Source organism: Nyctereutes procyonoides, unplaced genomic scaffold (genome assembly GCF_905146905.1).
Source record: "Nyctereutes procyonoides isolate TBG_1078 unplaced genomic scaffold, NYPRO_anot_genome, whole genome shotgun sequence".
NCBI lineage: Eukaryota > Metazoa > Chordata > Mammalia > Carnivora > Canidae > Nyctereutes > Nyctereutes procyonoides.
Window position 1 is genome coordinate 1,521,352 of NW_026575025.1, and position 20,925 is coordinate 1,542,276.

The 20,925-nt window shown below is 53.5% G+C and overlaps 1 protein-coding gene across 4 annotated transcripts; it reads left to right on the plus strand.

Annotated features, from left to right (window-relative positions):
• The first annotated feature begins 147 nt into the window (after positions 1–147).
• On the plus strand, positions 148–20,901 carry PACSIN3 (protein kinase C and casein kinase substrate in neurons 3). Of its 4 annotated transcripts, none has more exons than XM_055309395.1 (11): positions 148–268; positions 15,488–15,560; positions 15,811–15,900; positions 16,053–16,209; positions 16,939–17,174; positions 17,293–17,448; positions 18,647–18,822; positions 18,975–19,095; positions 19,257–19,393; positions 19,794–19,915; positions 20,303–20,900. In XM_055309395.1, the coding sequence occupies exons 3-11, from the start codon at positions 15,847–15,849 to the stop codon at positions 20,416–20,418; spliced, it is 1,275 nt and encodes a 424-aa protein (XP_055165370.1). In that variant the 5' UTR covers positions 148–268; positions 15,488–15,560; positions 15,811–15,846; the 3' UTR covers positions 20,419–20,900. The 4 variants fall into 4 exon arrangements, with proteins under 4 accessions (XP_055165370.1, XP_055165373.1, XP_055165369.1 ...); XM_055309394.1 differs by lacking the exon at positions 148–268 and adding an exon at positions 12,483–12,633; XM_055309398.1 differs by lacking the exon at positions 15,488–15,560 and having other exon boundaries at positions 20,303–20,901.
• The last annotated feature ends 24 nt before the right edge of the window (positions 20,902–20,925 follow it).

Below are 20,925 nucleotides of genomic sequence, written 5' to 3' on the forward strand. Positions count from 1 at the left end.
GAGACTAATGATGAGCTGGAGGACGTGCAGGCTAACCAGGCTTAGAGTCTTGTGCCCTGACTTACGCAAGAGGCCGAGGCATTGACCCTCAGAGGTGACTCTCTGTCCGGCCCCCCGGGGACACAGTTCGGATGTATCCTATTTTCTGCGACGAGCCAGACAGGAGCTACGATTAGTGGAGTACTGCTGGGCGCGCACTTTCCTTCTATCCGCCACGCTCGGACCCAGCCTCTATGGAAGGGTGAGAGGAGACACCAATGCATTCACGGTGAGTCCTGCACTCCCGGACAGGTAGGGATAGGAGACATTGACAAGAATAAGTCTTGGGAAGAAATGAATGATCTAAAATAAAAATTCAACTATGGTTTCTTTCTTTCTTTCTTTCTTTCCAGTCCATTTATTTGTGAGACCTGGGTGGCTCAGCGATTGAGCGTGTCTGCCTTCTGCTCAGGGTGTGATCCCTGAGTCCAGAGATCGAGTCCCACATCGGGCTCTCTGCATGGCGCTGCTTCTCCCTTAGCCTATGTCTCTGCCTCTCTCTCTCTCTCTGTCTCTCATGAATAAATAAATAAAATCTTTAAGAAAAAGAAAAAAAAGTCCATTTATTTGAGAGAGAAAGAGGACAAGTGAGGGGAGAGGCAGAGGGAGGCGGAGAAGCTGACTCTCGCTGAACAGGGAGCCTGATGGCAGGCTCCATCCTAGGGCCCTGGGATCATTACCAGAGCCGAAGGCAGATGCTGAACCTACTGAGCCACCCGGGCACCCCCAAACATGGTTCTCCATGGGAAGATGGAAAGACAAAGCCAGAGTGTTAGAGAAGGGCAAGGCAAGCAGGTGGTTTCTCTCCTGGCGGAGGCTTGTGTAGCAGTGTTTTCAGAGCTGTGTCACAGAAGCCGACTCACCTCCTTTACTCAAACCAGTCAGGAATTTCACCTCAGCAAGTTTCTCCGTTTTAGGGGGATACTGAAATGTAAGGGATGACCCTGCCCCTAGAAAGGTTTAGAACCTACCGAGCAGAGAAGAAAACTATCTGTTAAACATGTCAAACCATTCCAGGGGGAAGACAACTGAATACTGGTATGCTGGCCAAGGCTTTTAGATGCATTCAAGAAAAGAGAATTCAGTGGAGAAAGAAATATTTAGGAAAGCCTCACAGGGAAGATGGGATTTTGTGGAGTTTGATTTGAATTTAAGAGGAGTTTGGCTGGAGGAGAGAGAATAGCATCCTGGGCAGGCGAACAGCTTGGTAAAAGTTAGGCATGGGTATGAGTTACGAGAAAGAGAGACGCAGCCCCTGGCATCTGGGAACTGGCCTATATCAGTTAGACCTTGGTATTCTGTTGAAATAAACAATTGCACAAAACCACAATGGACAAGGCCACTCTGTGACCATGACAGACCAAGACAAAAACATGATCACTCATGTCTGAACACAGGCAGAAATAAGAACATTGTCCAAACCACAAAAATAACCAAACTTCCCCATATTGCTTTGGCTAATATGAAAGCAGCTTCTTTGCCAATCACAGCTTTAGCGTTGCATTTGCTTCATTCCTCTCACCTTGTGGGTAAGATTATTGATACCCGGGATCCCTGGGTGGCGCAGCGGTTTGGCGCCTGCCTTTGGCCCAGGGCGCAATCCTAGAGACCCAGGATCAAATCCCACGTCGGGCTCCCGGTGCATGGAGCCTGCTTCTCCCTCTGCCTGTGTCTCTGCCTCTCTCTCTCTCTCTGTGTGTGTGACTATCATAAATTAAAAAAAAAAAAGATTATTGATACCCAATCATAGAATCACCCCCCACTTCCCGACAAACTCCAATTCAGAGCAATGCCCCACTTTCCCGAACCCTTATCCAAGTCATCCAAGGCAAACCAAGTCCTAAAATCCTTCCTAACACCTTGCAATGATGTTCCACCATAGGCATTCCCCTTTGCATTGAGCAATAAACCCCAAGTTCAACTACAGGGGTGTCCTTGATGGTGTTTGAGTTGGAGGCATTGACATTTATGAGTCGGGTAGGAGGCAGCTTGAAGAGGAGAAAGTTGGTCATATTGAGGATCTGTTCAAAGTAAGAGAGGCCAGATGGAGGAGGAGGCTGAATGGCAGGCAGAATTCAAATTTCATTATTTCTATTGACATCAAAACCTACTGTGCTCCTATTATTCCAATGAAAGGCAATGCTGAAATGAAAAATGCTCTTTGCCCCCATGGAGTGTGCTTTTTTGGGGTGGGAAAGACAGGTAATCCTACAGCTAAAATTGGGTGTAATGAGTTTATTGAGAGAGGAAGCATTGCATTCGAGCAGGGCTGGGGATGGGCACAGAAAGGGGATGCCAACTCTGCGTGGAGTGAAGAAGGAACAGTGTCAGAGAAGTTTTCCCAGGGAAGGGGCCCACTTAAGCTGAATTTGAGAGCTGGGAGGGATGGGGGAGGATATTCCCCAGAGAGTAGGAAATGGGAAGGCAGGGAGGCAGTAACTAGCCATGAGGGATTCATGAGCAGAGGAAATGTCCTGCTTAAAGCCAGGATTTCCCAGAATCTGTTTTTAGGATTGGGGAGGTTTTCCATGGTGAATTAAAACAAAACAAAACAAAACAAAACAAAAACAAACAAAAACCCAGCCATGCGTGAGTAGTAGAAACCTGCCTTGAACATGCTGGTAAAGTGTTTTGTTTCAGGTTGTGCTTTGGGACTTTCTTATCTTGTGTTTCACCACAAACAACTGTCTAGGGACTTACTGTCATCCATTCCCATCTGATGGAACAACAGATGCAGGGTGGACAGAAGTATTCCATACATATTTTGTGATGCTGCTAATCTGATGATGAGGTGAATGGGGCAGCATTGCTCTGGTTTCATGCCTCAGACAGGCTGTACTATGAAGCCTTGTTTATAGATGTGTGGTCTTATCTGTGACACTACCTTTGACATAAGACATCACAAGGCAATTCATTCAAAAGCTGCTGGTGATAGCAAATTAAGATCTCGCGTTCACACTGGAAGCAGGGCAGACCAAGACCATGAGCATCACCCTAAATAAATGCCAGTTTCTCTGATCTGCAAAACAATATGCGGCTTACGTGTTTTCTGGAACAAAAAGTATAGCGTAGTAGGAAGGGCATTGTATTTAGGTGGTATAGCTTGGGTTCCTCCTTTCACTTCTCTTAAGTTTCATCATCGTGAAGTCAAGAGAAGGTACTAGGTGGTCTTTCAGATCCCTTCTAGTATTAAAACCTGGAATCTTGTGATGTGCTGTTCTGTTAAAGCAGCAGAAACTGGTGACTCCTTTTTTTTTTTTTTCGTTCACTGCTTTCAACTCTGGCCTCCCTGTGGGAAATTTCCATCTAGTAGGAATCATTTTTCTGGTGCAGGCCAGTACATGACTCTGATTCTGATCAAGCCATCTATGGATCCAAAAGCTCTGCTGAGTCTACAAAATAATCCATAATCCATGGGGACGGTGCATGCAGGCTTCCCACACACAGTTACTGCAAAAATGGTTTGCAAATGACAGCCTCAAGGGTTCTGCAGAGCTTGCAGGGAATTGGAGTTTAAATTCCTCCTAAAGCATTGGAAACAGACTGAATATAGCATCGAGTTCTTGTTCCCTGGCATCTCCTATACATACTTCAATGCCCAAATATGAATAAATGCTGTAAGAGTGCTAAATGAAAGCATGGCTTCCATCCTTTGTGAATAGCATCCATTTTCAAAAATACAATTTAGGGTAGCTTTGGAAGTGTCAGACAGCTGTGTAAATACCAAAAAAACCCCACCCCACCTTCTGTCTTCTCTGTGGGGCATGAGGCACCATCCACACTCTAAATCAATATCCTGCCATGGAAAACCATAGGTACAGGATGCCAGGAAAATTCTCTAGGCAGCCAGATTTGCAGGGCAACTGCGAGAGTGCTGAAATAGTCTATTTGAAAGTGCTTTGCAAACTGTAAAGTGTTCTACAAATAGAAGTTGTTATATAATCTCCTGGCAGTATGTTATATACTGATAAGATCTGATAAAGGTGGTGAAGGAGCTCTTTGGCATTCTCAAGAGTTCTCACCAGTCAGGTAGCCATCGTGGAAAGAGCAGGGACCAGAGATTCAGAGACCAGGGGTTTGAATTCTGGTGGTGCCTCACACTCACTCTCTTCCAAAGACTGTAAAAATCCCAAGTAGCAGAAATAAAAATGATTCTCTCTGTGTTAGAGCCAAGCCAGTTGCCTATGGGTGGATGAATCACATGCTAGCGGGACCGGAGGAGCTACATCTATATTCCCGTGCATTCCCATCTTCCCACTCCAGTCTCCACTGCCCTGCTTTGGCTCCCGTCCCTACTATGACATCAAAACTCCAGGAGCATGTGACAAAAAACTGGTCCAAGGAACTGCAGCTAAGTTACTGTCTCTAGAGGTAGGCAGTGGGCCGCCTGGGTGGCTGTGGTTCTTACTGGTGAAGCCAAGAGCCTGGAGGAGGGTATCTTGGTACAAATCCACTCACACCCTCCCCAACACTTCAGATTTTCAGCGTGCATCCTCTCAGACACACTGTACATTCCTCTTCATGCTTGGCTTTCCCTGTGTCATCAGGCCCCGGAGTCTGAGAGTTTTGTCATAATTACAGGCTGCCTAGAAGACCAAGCCACATTTGTGTTGGCAGCATGGAGGCCGCTGATCCATTCTGCAAAGAGGCACATTAGCAAAACTGGATGAAGAACAACTCAGAAAGGCAGCCTGCTTTTTTAAGTTCATGTCATATTTTACTAGATTTCCAAGGCTAACAGCTGTGGCCTCCTCTAGCCTGCTGTGGTGGCTTGAGTCGTGGTCCCTGAAAAGATACATCCATATCCTAATTCCCAGAACCTGGGAGTGTTATCTAGAAAAAGGATCTCTGTAGATGTAGTTAAGGGTCTTACGAAGAGGAGATCATCCTGGATTGTCCCAGTAGTTCTTACCTCCACTGGTAAGCATCTTTATAAAGAGTGAGGCAGAGGTAATATAACATCACATGCCAACTATACTTTGATTAAAGACAGCAGCGACAACAAACCATAGCATCATGTGTTGAGCTGTGAAATCACCTGGTGCTGTTGTACACCTGAAACTCATGTGACATCGTGTGTCAGCTATACTTAAGAAATAAAAAATCAAAAAATAAAAAGAGGGAGGCAGAGGGGGAATGAGAAACAGAGAGAGAGCTACAAAGAGAAGACAGTGTGAGGATAGAGGCAGAGGTTGGAGTGATAAAACTCTATGCCCTCTATGCCAAAGATTGCCTGATTATCAGCAGCCACCAGAAACTAGAAGGGCAAGGAAAGATTATCTCCCAGCACCTGGGGAGGGAGCATGGCCCTGCCCTTACTTTGATTTGGGATTTCTGGCCTCCAGAACTATATATATATAGAGAGAAGAAATTTCTGTTGTTTTGAGCCACCTTATTAGCCCTTGAACACTAAGACACCCAGTCTCTGCTGTGGGTGCTCAGTATCACCCAGTGGGAGAATCGTTCCCTGATGTTGGGGCCAGACATCTCCCACATTCCCATGTCCTTGCTGTGTCTTAGAGCAAATCTTTTTTTTTAAAGATTTTATTTATTCATTCAGACACACACAGAGAGAGAGAGAGAGAGAGAGGCAGAGACAGAGGCAGAGACAGAAGGCTCCATGCAGGGAGCCCAATGTGGGACTCGATCTCGGGACTCCAGGATCACACCCTAGGCCAAAGGCAGGCGCTAAACCGCTGGGCCACCCAGGCATCCCCGTCTTAGAGCAAATCTTAGCACCTTTCTGATTCTGTTCCCTCCTTTGCAAACTGGGAAGAATTAGGACTACTGGATAGGGCTGTGGCAAGCCTTGGGTGCCAAAGGGCTGAACACAATGCCTGCTATGCCTTGGACACTCCACACCTAGTCCTCTCAGGTCCCCGTTTGCCACCTTAGCCTGCCTCACCTCACAGAGCCCCCAGTCTGAGGTTGAGTTACATGGTGCCGATACCTTCCTTTAGCTCTTGGGTGATGTCCAAAATAATGCCTAGCCCTGCCTTCTTGACACACCCCCTTGGACATCTCAGCATTTCAACCTACTGTATCCAAAAGAGAAGTCTTGATTTTCCACTCTCCTCCTGCCTCTTTCACATTTCTACTGTCTCTGTAAATGGCACTTTTGAGTTGAGACTCAAGGTAAACACCAGCGAATCGTTTTTGTTTTATGTTTAAACTTTTCACTTTGACAGAACTTCAGACTTGCACAGAATTGCGAAAAGGTTACAAAGAATTTCCATATGCTTTTCCCTAATTTCCTGGATGTGACATCAGATAAAAATACAATGATCAAGATGAGAAAATTTGGGGGCGCCTGGCTAGCTCAGTTGGTAGAACATGCTACTCTTGATCTCAGGGTCATGAGTTCAAGCTCCACGGTACACATAGAGTTTACTTAAAAAAAAAAAAAAGATGAGAAATTTAGTACTAGTAACACTAATGTCTAATCTACAAATCTTATTCAAATTTGGCCAAGTGCCCCAGTCATGTCCTACTCTGGTCCAGAATCCAATCCAAGATCACAGGTTGGGATTTTTGAAATGTACCTCTTCCTTCCCATCTACATTTAACCCATCAGCAAGTTCTCTTGATTCCTTCCCATGGCCACTTCTTCAATCCCTGTACCGGGCAGCTGTACAACCACCACCCTACAACAAGCCCCTATCCCTGGTACCTGAATGACTGAAGCCATCTCCTAAATGGTCTCCTTCTTTTTGTCTCCCTCAGAGAGCCACAGAGTTTTTGTGTAAAGGGCTTGATAGCAAACATTTAAGGCTTTTCTGGGCATGCAGTCCCACCGCAACCAGTCAACTCTGTCAATGCAACGCAGAAGCAGCCGTAGACAATATGTAAACGAGTAAGCATGACTGTGTGCCAGTAAAACTTTATGGATACTGAAATTTGACCTTAAAACCTTCACATATCACAAAAATATTCTTTGGATTCCTTTCAACTGTTTAAAAATGTGAAAACCATTCTTCGCTTGTGGGCGATCCAGCCTACTCTTTGCTGGTGCCCTGTTCTAATCTACTCCTCGCACCACATCCAGAAAGACACTCTGTCACTCTTCTGCTTAAATTCTGCACTCAGAATAAAACAAAGCCTGCAGTGTTCCGGTGCTGCCCGCCTCTTACCTCACCCTCGACCTCTCACTCTCTCATTCACCACGCCCTACCCACTCTACCTTCTTTCTCAGAAGGTCAAGTTCCCATTTCAGGGCCTTTGCACACATTAGTCCTTTAGTATAGAATGCCCTCTCCTGACATCCAACCCTTCCTGGCTTCCCTCTTTACCTAGCTAACTTCTGTTTGTCTTTGGGGGTCTTTGGGCCATTTTGGGGTAGAGAAGCTGAAACCTCCTGAATGAAATCTTCTCTGATGCTCCCCTCGTTGAAATTATGCTCTCCCTCTTCTCTCCTAGCACTCTATCTTAAATATTTTTCCTTTAGGACACTTACCATGATTTGTAAATATGTATGCAGACCTTTATTTGGTTTTAGTGGAAAAGTCTTAACGAAGTCAAAGAGTGTCTGCTTTGTGTTGTGGACTAAGCACCTAGCCTCGTGTCTGGCAGAGAGGGTGTTCCTTGAAATAAATGGATCCTCCACCAAAACTCCTCTTTGGCCAATAAGGAGGGCCCCAGCAGACTTCAGGGAAGGGCCTGAATGAACCAGGGCAGCCTTCCTGAGCAGAACCCTCTGCCAACTGAGCGGATACCTGGGCTGTGCACTGGCGGCTCGTGGGACCTTCCAAAGAATCCGCCCCGGGCAAATTCCTGACCCTGGAGAAGCTTTCTCTACAAGCCCCACAGAAGCCTGCTATGCATTTGTACTCTAATGCTATCCATCTGTTGTTTGTCCTGCCCAGATCTGCTTCCCCCACTGAGGTTAACCCCTCTCAAAACTCAGACCAGTTTCTCTACCTGGGGTTGCCTGAGATCTTAAAAAAAATAGCCGTTGAGCAGAATACTTTACTCAGCTGCCCGTCAGGAATGCTGGGGCAATGTCCAGAGGCCATGAAGAGGAACACAGCAGCCTTCCAAACAGACAAAGCCTGCTTGCTCTCTGGGCTGCCTGCTAGAGTTTTTTGGATAAATCGATAGCCTCTACCATGCACATGTCCCACTGCCTCTAAGATAAAGTCTGAACTACAAAGCCCACCTTGCAAATCTTCATTAGAACTGTCCAATACAAAAAAAAAAAAAAACTGGGGATCCCTGGGTGGCGCAGCGGTTTAGCGCCTGCCTTTGGCTCAGGGCGCGATCCTGGAGACGCAGGATCGAATCCCACGTCGGGCTCCCGGTGCATGGAGCCTGCTTCTCCCTCTGCCTATGTCTCTGCCTCTCTCTCTCTCTCTCTCTCTCTCTGTGTGTGTGTGTGACTATCATAAATTAAATAAAATAAAAATTATTAAAAAAAAAACTGTCCAATACAGGTGCCACGAGCCACATGTCCTGTCAAATTTTTAATTAATTACAATTAAATTGACTTAAAAATTCAGTTCCTAAATTACAAATGTGAAATGAAATAGCTTCAGGTGGCTAGTGTGGTGCAGCTATAGATCATTTCCATCATTGCAAAAATTCTATTTGACAGCTCTGTTTCAGACAATAAGACCCACTCATGATTTCCTAAAAACTCCTTCATTATACAATTTACACATAAGTACGCTTTCATTGCTAATTTTCTAACACGACAAAAATCTCTTTTACCAATTCCAGCCCTCTACATAGAGATAGCCACCAAAATGAGTTTTGTATATATCCTCTGAATATTTTGTATGTTCTGCCTTTTGTTTTTTTCATTCAACAGTGTCTTAGAGCTCTTCATATAAGAACACAGGTCGGGGGGGCCTGGGTGGCACAGTCGGATAAGTGTCCCACTCTTGGTTTCGGGTCAGATCATTATCAAAGGATCGTGAGATCAAGCCCTGCATTGGGCTCTACATTCCACAGAATCTGCTTTTCTTTCTCTCTCTGCCTTTCCCCCCTGCACTCTCTCTCTCTCAAACAAAGAGATCTTTAAAAAACAAAACAAAACATCTTTATCTACCTTGTACTTTAGTTGCTGCAGAGTTAGCCATAGCTAACTCTATGAATGAACTCTAGGTTATTCAATCATTTATTTTTTCCTCTCCTGCACATTGGTGGTTATTGTTATTTCCAAATCTCTGGTGTATATATAGGATTGATTATTTATTTATTTATTTATTAAAGATTTTATTTATTTATTCATGAGAGAGAGAGAGAGGCAGAGACACAGAGAAGCAGGCTCCATGCAGGGAGCCCGATGTGGGACTTGATCCCGGGTCTCCAGGATCACGTCCTGGGCCGAAGGCAGGCTCTAAACTGCTGAGCCACCCAGGGATCCCTATTTATTTATTTTTATTTAAAGATTTTATGTATTTATTTGAGAGAGAGCAAGTACACAAGCAGGGGGAGGGGCAGGGGGAGAAGCAGACTCCCCGCTGAGTGGGGAGCCTGTTGTAGTTGTTGTAGGGCTTGATCTCAGGGCCCTGAGATCATGACCTGAGCCGAAGGCAGATGCTTACTTAACTGACGGAGCCACCCAGGAATCCTTATACAGGAATTTTTAAATGGCCAACATGGCCAGTGGGCCACTCTGAGTGGCAGGGCCTGGGCCCCACCACCCTGTCCCTGGATGGAATCCCTGGGCTGGGACCTCTAGGCACTGTATGGCCTATGCACCTTGGTGACCTGCCAGCCAGCAGTCTCCTGGTGGACATTGGTTTGCAGCTTTCTCTTACGGCAAACAATACTACATGCAAACATCCTTGTACCTTTTTCTGCACTTCTACACATGTTTGTCTAGGGTCAATTCCAAAAAGTGAAATGGCTGGATCACCAAGTCCTAGGCTAACACCTCGGAGGCTTGGCACACCCTGGTGCTCCTGCCTCCAATGCCTCCTCACATGACTAATTCCAGCTCATTTAGATCAACCGAGTGTCATCACCTGGTGAAAGGTGGTCCCTTCTGGCTCTGTTTCCCCAAAGTACTTCTTATCCACACTGTATCATTATCCTACACTTAAGACTGTGCATTATTTATCTTGTATTCTCAGTACTTAGCATAGGGTTTAGCATAGAACAAAAATTCAAATGATTTCTCAACTGGATGACTGAATGAATAAATAAACAAATAAAGGTACAGTGGTTAGGACATTCCAGAAACTCAAGGTGAGTGAGTCTGTGTGTCGTGAGCTTGGGCTTTGGACCAATCTGCCACCTACTGCCCTGAGCCAGGCTGCCTCTCTAGGTTGCTGTCTATCCAGCCCTCTGACCTCGGGTATCTCATCTTGAACTCTGTTCAAGTTCGGTTATTGCGCTGATAGAGCCAAGGTCGAGCTTCCCTCAAGTATGCAGGGGCTCTCTGGCCACAGAGCATAGAAATCTGAGCCCCGGGGACAGCACCAGCAGGGGGTTGGCTTTCCAAAGGCAGCTCTGTCTCCTTTCACCTTTGAAGCAGCTCAGCATGCTCTCTGGGTTTTGGTTTATTTTTTCCCCCTACAGTACCTTAGGGGCAATTAAAATCAGCTGCAATATTTCTGCTTTCTCCAGATTGGAATCTAAGGGAAGCCAGATGCTTTCCACTCCATATCCCCTTCTCCTTGTGATCTGAGGAAGAGCCCTGTTTTTTGAATCTCTCTGGCCTGGCTTTCCCAGATGCCAGTCTGGCTTGCAGCCTTTATTTTTAATGGGGTTTTAATAGGCGGTTCCTGCAATTAATTTCATTCTTGTGTTTTCACACTTTCTGTCTGGTGCCTAAAGGCCCCCAGGCACTAGGTGGGATGTTAACTGATTTAAAATAATACAGAACAGTATAGCTGTCATTATATATTACCCCAGCTCCTCTCACTTACAGCTTTTACAGTCATTAATTAGCTGGGGCACGTGGTCTATTTGGAAGGTCAGCCGGGTCGGCTGTCATGTTTCATTGAGTTAGAAATATGGAGAAAAGTGACTTTTTCATGCCCCGACAGAGACTGGGTGTTGAAACTGGTTTCAGAAGTCATATCCTGCCGGGTGCACACCCTGCGAGCGCCAAGGCCAGGATCCACTACTCAGGATTTGCCAAACGCGCGGCGTCCTGGATGCACACGACTTCACACACGCACACGCACCCACGAGGACGGGAGAGCAACTCCGTCCTCGGCAGCGAATTCTACCCCCTGAAATTACTCTCGTCCATTCTCTTCAGGGCCCTTTTGCATTTCATGAGCGGATTTCTCGGCATAAACAACGCAGCACCCAGCGATGCGTCTCGGAGTCAGAAACATACGTTCACGCTATTTTTAAAGCTGCAGCGTAGAAGTCGGCGCGCACGCACTCGGGCTCCTCCGGGAGCGGTGGTGGGCGGGGAGCGAGGACGGAGACTACGTGCTGGGGAGGGAACAGCCTGGCCTCCCGCTTCCCCCAGCGCCAGCGCCGGCCCCCTGGGGGCGCGCTCCTCCGAGCACACGGGGGCTCCCCGGTCCCCAGCGAACTGGCGCGCTCGGGACTCGCAGCGCCCGGGCGGCGTCGGACCTGCCAACCCACGCCCCCTCGCCCCCGCCCGGAGGAGGGCTCGGCCGCCGGGTCCCCCGGCCCAGGAGGGATCGGGAGGGACGGAGAAGCCAAGCAGGTGGCGATTAGGTCAGCTTGGGAACATTCTTGGGCCGCTCCAGTGGATATAAATAACAGACAGGCAGGCTGCGAAAAATCCCGGGGTGGGGGCACAGGGGGTGGGGCAGAAGGGACTTCTTAAGGGTGGGGTGGCAGCGTGGCGACCTGGAAAAATCTACCAAAGCTGGTGACTGACACAGTGGGTGGAGGGGCGAAGAGATTTAAGAAAGAAAGGTTCGTGGTACAAAATCTGGGAATAAGAGCACGGAGGGGAGGAGCTCGTGCCCTTTGCCCCACCCCACCGCGTCTCCCACCCGGTGCTCCGAATGCGCCTCCAGATCGGCGCGCAGGGCTGTGCATGGAAAGGGCACGGGCTTTGGAATCCGGGTCGTGCCCGACTACAGATCCTTTGCAAGCGGCTGAAGGTCTCTGAGCCTCAGTTTCGGCATCTGTACAATGGGAATCCTAATGCTTAAAAGGAGGTGGTTTGTGAGCCTCGCCGGAGCTAATTTATAAGAAAGCTACGCTCAGCAAAAAAAAAAAAAAAAAAAAAAAATGCAACGCAGCGTAGCCCCCAGGCCTCCGTCCACGGGTGCGCGGGGAGGCCCGGTCCCTTCCCGCTTCCACGGGTCGCCCAGGCTCTGCAAAGGCCGGGAGGGGCAAAGCCGAAATCTGACTCCCTTCACCCCCGCGGCGCCACCTGGGGGGCCGGCCCTGGCGCTTCTCCTGCTGGAGCCGATACCCCACGGCCGGCGCTCCGGGAGCCGCCGGTCGCCGCGATGCCCGCAGCCCCGGCGCCCCAGCCTCTGGCGGGTGGGGTTGGGGCGCAGCGGCGAGGAGAGGGCGGGGCCGGGGGCCGGGCTTCCCGGGGGAGGGCCAGGCGCGCTCCGGGAGGCGGCGGCCCCGGCCCGGGAGCGGCAGGACTCCGGCCGGAGCGTGGCCGGACCCCTACCCGCCGAGACGCCCGGGAAGGACGCGGTGAGTGCTGCCTGGGCGGGAGCCGCGGGGAGGCGGCGGCGGGAGCCGCGAGGCGAGCCCGCCCTCCTCCCGCGCCTGAAGTTTGCAAAGGGACCGACTCCCGCCCCGGGAGCCCCCGGCTACCCCACTCCGCGCTAGGACGGGAAGAGTGCCGCCCAGTCGACGCCGCGCTCCCCGCAGCTTCCCAGGCCGGCCGAGGACGGGGGGCGTCGGGGCTGGAGGGCCGTGCCGCCTCCGGGGGCTCCTCAAAGGCCCCCAGACGCCCTGGAGCCCCCAAAGGGGCCCCGCTGCCCGGACCCCTCGCTCTCTGCAGAGACTCCTAGTTCCCGGGCGGCTGCCCCCAGTCACCTTCTGGAGTTCGCGGCCGGGCTGGCCCAGACAGGGTGCGCCCCCTCCCCTGGGCGGCGATCGGCCGGCCCCACCCCCGCCGAGACCAAGTTCAACAAGTTTAGCCAAGAAAGTCCTAGAGCCTCCATGGCCAGGCCTGGCCCGGCCGCTCCGCGTGGGCTCCACCGGCTCCGAGTTGTGCAGCTCCGGGCCGGCGAGGGGGCCCGGTGGGTGGGCGCCGTCCCTACGGCTGAGGCCAGAGACGGGCAGCCCCCGGGCTCCGAGGTCCGGCGTGGAGGCTCCGGGTTTGGAGTGCGTCATCAGGGAGCAGGCACTTCAGGCAGCCGGTCGGGTTTCCAAAAGTGCCCCTTTGTTATGCCCCTCCCTGGCCCTGCCTCCTCCCCTTTCCCTGCGCCACCCCTTCCCCCACCCTCGGCGGCTCTGGCTGCTGGTTCCAGCCGGGTTCCAGCCGCTCCAGCCTAGGCACCCCTCTCCGGGCCAGGGGGCCGCCCACATCTGTGCCTCCACACCTCGGGGCCGGGGAGGCCGGGAGGGGCCGCTGGCAGAAGCCCTTTGGGCGCAGCCTGTGACTCAGGAGGACGGGCAGGGCAGCCTGGCAGTGCTCCCTCCCAGGGGCATGCTCCCGGCTTCTGGGAAGGTGGGGGCTGGTCCCCACCGCCCGTGGCCGCCCTGGGTACCTACCTACCTTAGGCAGGAGAGGGGGTTCTTCCTACCTTGGCCCGGGCTGGCTGTGAGGAGCCCCTGCCAAAACCCCAGCAGACTTCTGCAGGCCCAGTAGGTGCTGGCCACCTGGGCTGGGAAGCACTCATTTGCCTTCTGAGCTCTTGCCTGTGGCAAAGCGAGTTCTGGGGACCCCAACAGGGGCCATGGCATGCAGGGCCCACCCCCATAGCTGTGGGGCCTGGCTGTGCCTGGGACTCGGGCTTGTGTTTGCTCTGGGAGGCCGGAGGGAGCAGTGCCAGCCCTGCACACACAGCTCGCTCTGTTCTGGGGCCAGAGAGAGGGAACGGGTGGGGGGCAGCTCTCCCGGGAGGGAGCCGGAGGCTGGAGCAGGCAGGGGGCCCAGGCCCCTGGCTGCCTGACTGGGGCAGCTCCGAAGGCCCTGTGATTTACAGCTGCAGCTCTGTTTCTCACCATCTGGTTGGCAAGTCCTTTCTGGGTAAATGGGGCAGACGCAAGAGGAAGCAAGGTGAAGTGCCGAGGGCCGAGGTGGGCCAGCTGCTCTGGTCCCAGGCCCCTCTGCTGCAGGCCTCAGCTCTCCCTCCTGTTAGTTTAGGGCTGGATCCCACTGGGGCCAAGCTTTCTCCCAGCTGGTACAGCCAGCAGGTTTCCAGGCCCTGAGGTGCATGACATTTGTTTCTGTATTCAAATATTAACTCCAGTGCCCGAAGAAACCCAAATGGACCCCTCTGCCAATGACTGGGGACAGATTCTCTTTGATGGGATACATAACATATAACCTGACTGAGGGGTCACAGTGGCTGCGCAAATGGGGATGGGGGAGTGGGGTCAGGGAGACTAGAGACGATGCCTCAGTTTGAGTTTTGAAGGATGGATGGTGGTTTGTCAGTTTGGAAGGGAGCAGTGTGATTGAGCGCTGCTTTGGAGGCAGCGGGCACAAACTCTGTCCTCATGGGCCTGGCGGTGTCCCTTGGGCTTACTCAGGGGAGGAAGCGGTTTCCTTCTAGGGGCTTGAGTCAGTGCTAGGGACAGCTAAGCTGCTGCCAAGAAGCAGGAGGGGAGTGGCTGCGTGCCACTGTGTCCTCTAGCTTCTGGGGTGGTGGCTCTGGGGTTGGAATCTCCTTGCCCTCGTCTACAATTCTGGAGCATGCTCTTACAATTGGCTGGTTGCCTGTCTGACTCCCCGGTGCTGCCCCAGACTCTGCGCTTTTTGAGGGTGGGGCTCAGTTACTCATGACCCATGGAGGCGTGTGGGCCTCAGTGCTTGCTGTGGGACAGGATGGATGTCCCTGATGACTGTCGGGCCCCTCACATTTCTTGCTCATTGCCTGCTTTGAGTCTTAAACCAGCCCTGGCACAGAAGACCTGGAGGCAGAGTTTCCACTTACCAGGGAGCCGAGGCTTCCTTAGGAGAGGACAGTAAAATGTACTTGTTCAAGCTTCTTGGCCAAGATCGGACTTGGTCCTCCTGCTCCCAGTCTTCTCTTGCCTGCAAAGGGAGTCACTGGAGTGTGGCCGGGCACCCTCTGCCTCGGCCTGGTCTGGTAAAGGGTTGCCATGTTGTTCAAGGAAAGGCATCAGGGCCCGGCGTGGGCAGGTACCCTCCCGTCTCATCTGTAGTGGGGGGGGGCAGTGGGGCCCTCTGCCCACCAGCCACCCCCGCCCGCCACCTAATCCCCAGCTGGATCGTGTGACCCGCCTGGCATTCTCCTGGCTGGAATCTGGCGCTTCTGACAGCAGTTGCTATATCGGGGGAGCCGGGCACCGCCCTGGACGCTCTAGGTCCCTGCACTCACCCCCCCCCCCCGCACTTTGCTTTTGTCAGCTTCGAGGTAGAATCACGGTGGCAGCTTTGAGAGTAGGACATCCAGGTCTCTGCAGTGATCTCTAGGTCCCAGGTAGGTGAGGCTGGGGCTGGGGCAGGTGGGCAGACTCAGGGCACAAGGAGAAGCTTTGAAGTGGCCCTCCTTTCCCCTATCCCAGTCTGTCCTGGGAACCTGCCAGATGCCCCTCTCTGTGAAGTCCTAGCCCTGACAGTTCCTTGGATGGTGGGGATAGCAGTGGGGATGAAGTCCAGGGAAAGGAGAGGATCTTCTCCCCCCAAAACAGTATGTCCAACTTCCCTGCTTACCCTTCTGCCCTCCACAGCCCCAATCCGCCACCATTCCGTGCTGCGGGGACACCATGGCTCCAGAGGAAGACGCTGGAGGGGAGGCCCTAGAGGGCAGTTTCTGGGAGGTAAGCAGCTGGGTCCTAGGTTTGGGGGGTGGCAGTGAAATGCCCACCCCCCTCTGGGCCCAGCCACCTGTTGAGGGAGGTGCCTCACTGTCAGACACAGCCCGGGAGGGGGCTTCTCCCCAGCGACCCCACCTTCCTCCTGTCCACCCCAGGCTGGCAACTATAGGCGGACTGTGCAGCGGGTGGAGGACGGGCATCGGCTATGTGGGGACCTGGTCAGCTGCTTCCAGGAACGGGCCCGCATCGAGAAAGCCTATGCCCAGCAGCTGGCCGATTGGGCCCGCAAGTGGAGAGGCACCGTGGAAAAGGGTGAGCCAGCGCCCGGGCCTAGCCAGGAGCAGAGGGCCACTGTGGGTGAGATCAGGCAAGGCAGCTCCTTTTTTGCATCTCTTATGGAAAGTTCCATGATTCCATGTATGCCTTCCCCTTGAAGAGTGAAGAGCTTCCCTGGTTCTTCTTGACAGTTGTGCTGTTTAGAGTTTCCAGAGTATGGTCATGAGTTATTTGGATATTTGTAGCAGCCCTATGTTGGAGATAGTCCTGTTCCACCCATTTTATAGAGGAGAATCCAGAAGTTCAGAGAAGCTAAGTGACTTTCTTGAAGTTACACGGCTAGGAAGAGCTGAAGCTTGAACCCAGCCTTCTGACTCAGGAGCTTGGGATCTTTCCATCCTAACAAGCTGCCTTCCTTGAGGGTGGATGTTTGTTCTTCCCTCTAAGGTGATAAAGAGTGTGGTGGTTGATGCCACAGATTTGGGTTGAATCTCAGCTCCACTTGTAGCTCTTTTGCTTTGGGCACTTCACTTTTCTGGGTCACTGTTTTCCGCCTGTTATTGATTGTGACATTGGTTTCATGGTGGGGGATGAGGATTCGGTGAGATCTCATATATCTATAAGTAGCAGCAGACCTCTTTGTGGTTTGTCTTCATAACCACCCCCTCCATGCCCGGCACCCAGAGCAGCACCTAGTGAGAGGGGGTGGGTGGGCTCGTTTCTGGTGGCATCCCGGGCCCGGCCCAAGCCCATGCCTCCCCGCAGGCCCCCAGTACGGCACCCTGGAGAAGGCCTGGCACGCCTTCTTCACGGCGGCTGAGAGGCTGAGTGCGCTGCACCTAGAGGTACGGGAGAAGCTGCAGGGGCAGGACAGCGAGCGGGTGCGCTCGTGGCAGCGGGGCGCCTTCCACCGGCCCGTGCTGGGCGGCTTCCGTGAGAGCCGGGCTGCCGAGGACGGCTTCCGAAAGGCCCAGAAGCCCTGGCTGAAGAGGCTGAAGGAGGTGAGTTTGGGAGGGACCAGGCATGGGCCCCTTCCTGAACTGGCCCTGGGGCTGGAGTGGGTTTGGGGGGGCCCGGGGCTCGGCGTGCGGGGTCCACATTTGTCCCCACGTGTGCCAGGTTGAGGCTTCCAAGAAGAGCTACCACGCGGCACGGAAGGAGGAGAAGACGGCCCAGACCCGGGAGAGCCATGCAAAGGCCGACAGCGCCGTGTCGCAGGAGCAGCTGCGCAAGCTGCAGGAGCGGGTGGAGCGCTGCTCCAGGGAGGCCGAGAAGGTACGGAGCGAGAGCGGGCGGGTGGGTGGGCGTGCCCCCCCCCCCCCCCCGCCCCAGGGCCCAGGCGGCCCAGTCCTCATGGGCCACCCACTTTCCAGATCATCATTTAAAAGAGGAGACTGGGGATCCCTGGGTGGGCCAGCGGTTTCGCGCCTGCCTTTGGCCCAGGGCAGGATCCTGGGGACCCGGGATCGAATCCTACATCGGGCTCCCGGTGCATGGAGCCTGCTTCTCCCTCTGCCTGTGTCTCTGCCTCTCTCTCTCTCTCACTGTGTGCCTATCGTAAATAAAAAAATAATAATAATAAAATAAAAGAGGAGCCTGTACCCAGGGAAAGCAGTTCAGTTTCAGGCATTGGGAGGATCTTAGCTGATCTTAGCGGCTGAGGACACCTTCCAGCTCCCTTCCTTCCGCTGTGTCCCCCCTGGGGCAAGCTGTGGCGTTGCTGGCTCTGCTGGAGCGAGCGCCCTCTCCTCCAGCTCTGCTCATCTGCTGCTCAGTTTCTTTTTTAAGACTTTATTTATTTATTTGAGAGAGAGCAAGAGAGCACAAGCAGGGGGGGTGGCAGGCAGAGGGAGGGGGAGAAGCAGGCTCCCCGCGGAGCAGAGGAGCTGGACGAGGCTCCATCCAGGACCCTGAGATCATGACCTGAGTCCGAGGCAGATGCTTAACCAACTGAGCCACCCCGGTGCTGCTCTGCTGCTCAGTTTCTACCTCCTCCATGAAGCCTTTTTTGATTTCTCTCTACCCCCCACCCCGGGGGGGGGTCGACCTTACCTCAATCTCTACCTTCACTCACCATACTCTTTTTTTTTAGATTATATTTATTTATTCATGATAGACGTAGAAAGAGAGAGAGAGAGAGAGAGAGAGGCAGAGACACAGGCAGAGGGAGAAGCAGGCTCCATGCTGGGAGCCTGATGTGGGTCTCGATCCCTGGACTCCAGTATCGCGCCCTGGGCCAAAGGCAGGCGCTAAACCGCTGAGCCACCCAGGGATCCCCACTCACCAGACTCTTAAAGCTGCTGTCCCCAAGCATCGCCTGCCCTGTTTGGATGCTGGGGTATTGGAGGGCAGGAGCTGGGTCTGCAGCCTGGTTGCTGCTAGTGTCTGGCCCGGGGTCTCACTCAGTGAATACTTGTGGAGTCCCGAGTGGAAGATGGTCTTGTGCTCACCAGGCCCCTCCACTCCCACCTAGATGAAAAGCCACTATGAGCAGACGCTGGCAGAGCTGCATCGCTATACCCCGCGCTACATGGAGGACATGGAGCAGGCCTTTGAGACCTGCCAGGCCGCGGAGCGCCAGCGGCTGCTGTTCTTTAAAGAAATGCTGCTTACCCTGCACCAGCACCTCGACCTCTCCAGCAGTGAGAGGTATGGCCTGCGAGGTGGGCGTGGAGGTCTGGGCTAACGCTGGGTCTGCTCCATCTCTCCCAGGCTTGGGCCAGGTGGAATGAATTTGGTGAGGGGAGGTCCTGGGGGGCGGCCCAGGGCTCCCCAGGCTGAGGCTGTGCCTGGGGCCACAGGTTCCATGAACTCCACCGAGACTTGCATCAGGGCATCGAGGCAGCCAGTGATGAAGAAGATCTGCACTGGTGGCGCAGCACCCACGGGCCAGGCATGGCCATGAACTGGCCGCAGTTCGAGGTCCGTGTTCCAGGCTGGCTGGGGGGCTGGGAGGTGTGGTGGGCTCAGCCTGGACCTCAGGAGGGAGGCTAGGGCTTGCGATGAAGTAGGTGAAGGTCTGAATGGCTCTGGCTGCCACCACAGCCTGTAGCCCAGCCTGACGCTAAGCACTGTCCCCACAGGAGTGGTCCTTGGATACACAGAGGACAATTAGCAGGAAGGAGAAGGGTGGCCGGAGCTCTGATGAGGTTACTCTGACCAGCATCGTGCCCACAAGAGATGGCGCTGCACCCACACCCCAGTCCCCGGGGTCCCCAGGGTGAGAGCCAGAAACCTGGCTGTGGGAAGGAAATAGCTCGTCCTCTGCCCTGCCCTCTTTCCCTCTGTCTCCCTCCCTTCATTCCCCTCACACCTGAAGTGGGTTGAAAATTGGTGCCAGGAACCTTAGGAACCTACTTAGTGCTTGTAATGATGCCAGTGTTTGCGGTGGTTCCCGCATTCGCGCTCACCTACTGCTCACGTCAGCCCTGTGTGGCGGGAAACGTGCCCAGCTCACGGGCATGTGTGGCAGAGGTCAGACTGGGATCTTTCAGCACTTTCTCCACCCGCCTCTCCCAGGCTTCTTCTGGAGGGCGAGCCCTTGGGCCTGGGTCCCGGGCTCTCCTGCTCGAGGTGGTCCTCATGCCCTGAGCAGGCCGCTTTCTGTCTCCCCCGTCTAGCGGTGGGCAGGATGAGGAGTGGTCAGATGAGGAGAATCCTCGGAAGGCTGCCATGGGGGTGCGGGTACGGGCGCTCTACGACTACGCCGGCCAGGAAGCTGACGAGCTGAGCTTCCGAGCAGGTACCTACCCTGGGGTACCCACCCGGGGAGCCCTCTCCTGTTCCTTCCCAGGCTTCAGCCACACTCTCCCCTCCTTTACAACCGGAGCAAGGGTGTGCAAAAGGGAAGCCTGCTGCCTACTTCCCAAGGGCCAGTTGTCAGATTCTTAAGGATGCTCTGGGTTCAGCCCCGGAGTGTCTGCTCTGAGCCCTCACCTCCCTCTCAAAGTCACCGGTGGTGGGGGCCTGCTTAATGCATTCAGGGTGGGGGGGGTGACTTGCTGACTTTGACTTCTCTTTGCCTGAGGCATGTCTCTTCTCCTCCCTGGTTTTCCTACAACCCGCCCCCCCTCGGTCTCGGGCTGGGCCAGGGCAACTGGCAGTGACTAATCCCTCCCTCTTCCCCCAGGGGAGGAGCTGCTGAAGATGAGCGAGGAGGATGAGCAGGGCTGGTGCCAGGGCCAGTTGCAGAGTGGCCGCATTGGTCTGTACCCTGCCAATTACGTGGAGTGTGTGGGGGCCTGACCTCCCCTGACAGCCCCCCTGCAGTGTTTCTCCACCCTGCATCAGAGCCCAGCTTCTTTTGCACAGCCGGACCCAAGGGCCCTGGACCATGGTGCCCCTGCTGCCCCTCTGACCACTGAGGAGGGAGGAAGTCCTGGGACCCAGGGAGGGGAGCCGCCTGCATCTACTGAGTCTAGGCTGAGGGGAAGATGAGGTCAGAAGGTGACAGAAGGGCTCAGGGGAACCTGGGCCTCTCCAGGAATGGGTGGGTCTCCCCAGAAGCTGTGGACCCAGTTCCTGGTCTCAGTGGGGTGGTCTTGGGGTGAGTGTAGTCTTGGGCTAGCAGCACTCTATTGTGGCTTGTTCTAGTGTGTATTAAACTTGGAGGAAAAAAAAAAGCCCTGTGAGGCCTGTGTGCATCTTTTCTGGTCCTCCACCCTTGCCGGGCTGCAGAGAGCATCTGGAGAGAGGCCCTGAGTGGGGAGCTCGGTGGGTGAAGGTCCGCCCGCGTGGCTCGGCTCTGGAACG